Source organism: Lethenteron reissneri, chromosome 65 (assembly GCF_015708825.2).
Source record: "Lethenteron reissneri isolate LAM-NWPU_2019-01 chromosome 65, ASM1570882v1, whole genome shotgun sequence".
Classification (NCBI taxonomy): Eukaryota; Metazoa; Chordata; class Hyperoartia; order Petromyzontiformes; family Petromyzontidae; genus Lethenteron; species Lethenteron reissneri.
The window spans coordinates 6560233-6567015 of record NC_083843.1 but is presented as its reverse complement, the minus strand read 5'-3'; the positions used below and the strand labels follow the sequence as shown (position 1 = coordinate 6567015).

Genomic DNA, 6783 nt, shown 5'->3' with positions numbered 1-6783 from the left:
AATTCCTATTACGTTCCGATGATGTAAATGTATGTCATCCGTTCTTTTATTCCTATTACGTCTCTATGACGTAAGTGTATGTCATCAGTTTTTTATTTATACATTCCTATGACGTAAGTGTGTCATCCCTTTTTTATTCCTATTTCGTTTCTGATGATGTAAGTGGACATTATCAATTTTTCCCTATGACGTAGGTGTACATCATCCGTTTTTTTATTCCTTTTACGTCCCTATAACATATTTTTTATTTCTATTACGTCCCTATAATGCAAATGTACGTCATCCGTTTTTTATTCCTATCACGTTCTTCTGACGTAGATGTACGTCATCCGTTTTTATTCCTATTACGTTCCTACGATGTAAGTGTACGTCATCATTTCGATTTAAAGCTTTCGTGACTGCAGGGATTCATCTTCTTGGTTCTTTCGGTAAAGTCACTTTACCGAAAGAACCAAGAAAATGTACGTCATCATTTTTTTCCATTCTCCGGGGAAAGGGGAGGGTGTGGATAATGCTGACAGGGTGATGTCTCGCATCTCTCTCTCCATTCCTCTCTCCCAATACTAACAACTCTCCTCCTCTCTCCCCACATCTCCTTTCCTCCCTTCCTCCCTCAATCCCTCCCTCCCACTTTCTCCCCTGATCCACCACCACCACCACCACCCTCCACCCTACTATCTTACCCCGTAGGTCTCGGGAGTTGATTCGCGAGGCGATCCTGGACAACGACTTCATGAAGAACCTGGAGCTGTCGCAGATCCTCGAGGTGGTCGACTCCATGCACCCGGTGGAGTTCACGCGCGGCAGCTGCATCATCCGCGAGGGCGATGTGGGGTCACTCGTCTACGTCATGGAGGGTGAGTGGGTGGCTGGGTGGGTGGGTGTGGGTGAGTGTACGTACGAGACAATGTCAGTCAACTAAGTGTACCTGTGTGTACCTGTGTGTTTGATTCCCGCTCATAGCCAACACCACCGGTGACGATTATTTGAACTGGTCCTGGGCCTCCCATATGGTCGACTCAAATAAGTACCTGTGCGGTGCCTAGTAACATCGCCACTGGGGAGACAAAGGCGGCCGTGCGTGGTGCTGGCACCCACACCCTCGTGTGCTGTGCCAGCCTTCACAGGTGCTCGCTAACAGTACTTGCCCCAACAGTCTGTTCCGGCTATCCGGGGAATATTTGTCTTGTATGAATGTGAATTTGTGAGTATCTAGCAGTAAGTGAGTGTGAGTGTTCACCAGTAAGAGAGTGAGTGTGAGTGTGGGAGAGTGAGTGTGAATGGGTGAATGTGAGTGAGTGTGAGTGAGTGGGTCAGTCCACCATCAGTGTTTGTCTTTGTCTATCTAGTGGGTAATGGAAACATCAACCCCCTACCTCCTGGTTGGTTTTCAGGACGGTAAAGCTGTGGTGGCTGTGAGCATTGCCATGGAGGGAAGGCCAATTCCAATTGGCTGTTCCCCTCGTGGCGACCGTAGCCACCACAGCAGCCATTGGGGCTCTTTGGAAAGATTGGAAGGCATGGGCCAGATCAACTCAATAGCAATGGTAGGAGGCTGCTAGACTTCTGTGCAGCCCATGGGCTTGTAATTACCAACACGCTGTTCCGGCATCGGCGCATCCACACAACATCATGGATGCTGGGCTATATAGTGATGGAACAGCGGATGCAGGCCCGTGTCCATGACAACAGGACCTATCATGGAGCTGATCAGCCCATTGACCATCGGCTTGTCATCTGTAATATGCGCCTGCCATTATTCCACTCCAGTGGTGGGTGTACACCCAGGACCCCATTCAAACCCACAAGTAGCTGAGGATAGTTGCAAGCGAGAATTCCATCATCGCTTGCAGCTGGGATTAGCATTGTGCCCCCTGCCCTCCCCTCCTTTTGATGCCGAGTGGGCGAGCTGCTATGGCTGCTGTTGTTGTTGTGTCTGTGTGTGCCCATCAATCTGCGCGTAACATCGGGTCAAGGCCATTCCTGCATAGTTGAAAACTCTCCTCTCTCCCTCTCTCTTCCTCCCCTCCCTCCACTCCCTGCCTCCCCCTCTGTCCCTCTCCCCCCCCCCCTCTCTAGAGGGCCGAGTGGTCGTCACCAAGGAGGGGGTGAAGCTGTGCACCATGAGTCCAGGGAAAGTATTTGGCGAGCTCGCCATCCTCTACAACTGCACCCGTACGGCCACCGTCAAGGGTGAGGTTTACGATGGCCGGGTCGCTGGGTTCACGATGGCTGGGTCACTGGGTTCATGATGGGTGGGTCCCTGGGTTCACAATGGCCGGGTCACTGGGTTTACGATGGTCGGGTCACTGGCATCACAATGGCCGGGTCGCTGGGTTCACGATGGCTGAGTCCCTGGGTTAAAGATGGGTGGGTCGCTGGGTTCAAGATGGGTGAGTCGCTTGGTTCAAGATGGCCGAGTCAATGGGTTCACGATGGGTGAGTCGCTGGGTTTACGATGGCCGGATCACTGGCATCACAATGGCCGGGTCGCTGGGTTCACGATGGGTGGGTCGCTAGGTTCAAGATGGCCGTGTCGCTGGGTTCACGATGGGTGGGTCGCTGGGTTCAAGATGGCCGAGTCACTGGGTTCACGATGGACGGGTCGCTGGGTTCACGATGGACGGGTCGCTGGGTTCATGATGGACGGGTCGCTGGGTTCACGATGGACGGGTCCCTGGGTGCATGATGGACGGGTCGCTGGGTTCAAGATGAGTGGGTCGCTGGGTTCAAGATGGCCGAGTCACTGGGTTCATGATAGCCGAGTCACTGGGTTCACGATGGACGGGTCACTGGGTTCATGATGGACGGGTCACTGGGTTCAAGATGAGTGGGTCGCTGGGTTCAAGATGGCCGAGTCACTGGGTTCACGATGAGTGGGTCGCTGGGTTCATGATGGACGGGTCGCTGGGTTCAAGATGAGTGGGTCGCTGGTTCAAGATGGCCGGGTCGCTGGGTTCATGATGGACGGGTCGCTGGGTTCAAGATGAGTGGGTCGCTGGGTTCACGATGGCCGGGTCACTGGGTTCATGATGGGTGGGTCGCTGGGTTCAAGATGAGTGGGTCGCTGGGTTCAAGATGGCCGGGGCGCTGGGTTCAAGATGGCCGGGTCGCTGGGTTCACGATGGCTGGGTCACTGGGTTCATGATGGGTGGGTCGCTGGGTTCAAGATGAGTGGGTCGCTGGGTTCAAGATGGCCGGGGCGCTGGGTTCAAGATGGCCGGGTCGCTGGGTTCACGATGGCTGGGTCACTGGGTTCATGATGGGTGGGTCGCTGGGTTCAAGATGAGTGGGTCGCTGGGTTCAAGATGGCCGGGTCGCTGGGTTCAAGATGGCCAGGTCGCTGGGTTCACGATGGCCGGGTCACTGGGTTCATGATGGGTGGGTCGCTGGGTTCAAGATGAGTGGGTCGCTGGGTTCAAGATGGCCGGGTCGCTGGGTTCAAGATGGCCGGGTCGCTGGGTTCACGATGGCTGGGTCACTGGGTTCATGATGGGTGGGTCGCTGGGTTCAAGATGAGTGGGTCGCTGGGTTCAAGATGGCCGGGGCGCTGGGTTCAAGATGGCCGGGTCGCTGGGTTCACGATGGCTGGGTCACTGGGTTCATGATGGGTGGGTCGCTGGGTTCAAGATGAGTGGGTCGCTGGGTTCAAGATGGCCGGGTCGCTGGGTTCAAGATGGCCAGGTCGCTGGGTTCACGATGGCCGGGTCACTGGGTACATGATGGGTGGGTCGCTGGGTTCAAGATGAGTGGGTCGCTGGGTTAAAGATAGCCGAGTCACTGGGTTCATGATGGACGGGTCGCTGGGTTCACGATGGGTGGGTCGCTGGGTTCAAGATGGCCCAGTCACTGGGTTCATGATGGGTGGGTCGCTGGGTTCACGATGGACGGGTCGCTGGGTTCACGATGGGTGGGTCACTGGGTTCAAGATGGCCAAGTCACTGGGTTCACGATGGGTGGGTCACTGGGTTCACGATGGACGGGTCGCTGGGTTCACGATGGACGGGTCGCTGTGTTCAAGATGGCCGGGTCGCTGGGTTCAAGATGAGTGGGTCGCTGGGTTCACGATGGACGGGTCCCTGGGTGCATGATGGACGGGTCGCTGGGTTCACGATGGACGGGTCCCTGGGTGCATGATGGACGGGTTGCTGGGCTCATGATGGCTGTGTCGCTGGGTGAGTCTCACGATGGCCGGATTGCTGGGTTCACTATGGCCGGGTCGCTGGGTTCACGATGACCGTGTCAAAAACACTGAGATCCCTGGTCTGTGTGTATATCTCTCTCTCTCTCTGAGTCTTAATTTAAAGAAAAAGAGAGAGAGAGTGGGAGAGATGGGTGCGAGAAAGGGAGAGGGAGGGGGAGAGGATGTATAGACAAATAGAATATAGAGGAAGATGGAATAGGAGAGACACGGAGGGAGAGAGGGAGGAGAGGGCTGTGAGTGGAGATGTTATTGCCCTCATTGCCATGTGAGTCACGTGCAGCTACCATCAACATAAACAGAGACACAGAGAGTGGGTGAGTAGGTGGGTCAGTGGTTGATTGTTTGAGTGAGTAGATGAATGAGCGGGTGTGTGGGTAGGTCAGTGGGTGGGTGAGTGTATGAGTTGGTGGGTTAGTTTGCGAGTGAGTGGGTGCACGTGCCAGTGAACGAGTGGGGTGGATGTGAGTGTGGGGAGACAGGCGGTCAAGCGTAGTGGTGTCCACCCACTCCCTCGTGGGCGGTGTCGGCCTTCATAGTTGGCGCTCGCTACTCTCAACATTAACAGAGATACAGAGTGGGTGAGTGAGTAGGTGAGCGTTTGAGTTGGTGAGTGGCCGAGTTGGTGAATTATTGGATGAGTAGGCAAATGAGTGGGTGAGTACATGGGTGATTGGGTGAGTTGGTGAATTAGTGGGTGAGTGTGCCTGTGAGTGGGTGGGTGATTGGCTGCGTTTGAGTTGGCAGGTTGGTGAGTGGGTGAATGATTGGACGGTTGAGTGAGTGCATGGGTGAATGTGTAAGTGAGTGGTTGGTGAGTGTTGCCTTCATGCGGAGACTATTAGGAAGGTAATTGTCTGTTTAAGAGCTCTACTGAGGGATGACGGAGAAGAGGAGAGGGGGGACCTCTGTCAATCGAAAGGAGGGAGAATGCCACTCTCCCTGTCAAACACGTCGATTCACACACGGCGAGAAACACTCATACACTCATAGACGAATTTATAAACTCATAGAATCGCAGACTCACTCACACACTCATACATCGAGACACGTTTAGGCTCACACACTCATCGACTCACTCACACACTCATACATAGAGACACTCATACACCCGTATACTCACTCACTCATCGATTCACTTAGACACTCATAGACTCACTCAGACACTTTTAGACTCAGTCACACAATCATAGACGAATTTATAGACTCATAGAATCGCAGACTCACTCACACACTCATACATAGAGACACTCATACACCCGTAGACTCACTCACTCATCGATTCACTTAGACCAGGGGTCGGCAACCAAAATAACAAGAAGAGCCATTTCTTTCCAATTCGGTACAAAATTCAGTATTTCAAGAGCCGCAATGCATCTGAGTACATACGTACATATCGTCAAGAAGCAGCCCATAAAGAGCCGCATGCGGCTCCGGAGCCGTAGGTTGCCGACCTCTGACTTAGACACTCATAGACTCACTCAGACACTTTTAGACTCAGTCACACAATCATAGACTCAGAGACTCATAGACTCACACATACGCACACACTGAGAGACTCACACACACACACAACGACACACACACTCACTCACATAGACTCAAACAAATCCATTGACTCACGCACACTGATACTCACTCATACACCCATGCATAACCTCACTCAGTCACCCATATACTCAACCACCCACTCGCCCACTCACCCAGGAACACAAACACACATATGCTCCACATACACACACTCATCCACTCACCCATACATTCACCCAAACCACTTATGTGAATATATAATAACACGCACACACACCCACGCACTCACCCACTGACTCATTCACTCACCTACTCACTGGCCCACCAAACTCACTCGCACAAACACTTATACATTTACTCATTCAATCACTCATTCTCCCACCCACACGCCCACCCACGCATTCACACACACACATATACACAAATACACACTCACTCCGTATAGCCTGTAACAGACTGTTGGGGCAAGTGTTGTTAATAGCGAGTAGCAGTCACTCACTCACTCATTCACTCATCTATTCATTCACTAACACGTTCCGCCACTCACTCGCTCACCCACTCACACAAACACCAATGCATTTACTCATTCAATCGCTCACTCACCCACTCACTCACCCACACACCATCCATTCACAGCAGCATAAATACCTAATCACTCATTCACCCACTGACCCACATAACCATACATACATAAAGCCTGTAGCATACTGCACGGACAAGTGCTCTTAGAGAGTAGCAGCGGCACCTATGAAGGCCGTCACTGTGACACAAGAGGGGGTGGGTGTCCAGGACCGCGCCCGGTCGCCTTTGTCTCTCCCGAGTGGCGATATTTACTGCGCACCGCACCAGGTACTCATTTGACGCTGAGTTGACTTAGGGGAGGCCCAGGACCGGTTCCGATAATACTATAACTGGGTCTTAGTCGCCGTGAGCTAACCGCTCCCCATAACGATGATGATTACAATCATAGCAATAAATATCATACACACACATGCATACTGATCCACTCACTCGCCCACTCACACACTCACCCACTCACCCACGCTCACTCA

The 6783-nt window shown here is 52.9% G+C and overlaps 2 protein-coding genes across 2 annotated transcripts in view; one reads left to right on the top strand and one right to left on the bottom strand.

Annotated features, from left to right (window-relative positions):
* LOC133359698 (cGMP-dependent protein kinase 1-like) overlaps positions 1 to 6783 on the bottom strand; it is a 329349-nt gene that overhangs the window by 97095 nt on the left and 225471 nt on the right. The window lies entirely within an intron of this gene.
* Positions 657 to 6783, top strand: part of LOC133359400 (cGMP-dependent protein kinase 1-like) — a 47148-nt gene continuing 41021 nt past the window's right edge. The window contains exons 1-2 of the mRNA XM_061577810.1: positions 657 to 857; positions 2080 to 2193. Coding sequence (XP_061433794.1) covers positions 734 to 857; positions 2080 to 2193 — 238 coding nt within the window. The 5' untranslated portion in view covers positions 657 to 733. The remainder of the gene's footprint in view (positions 858 to 2079; positions 2194 to 6783) is intronic.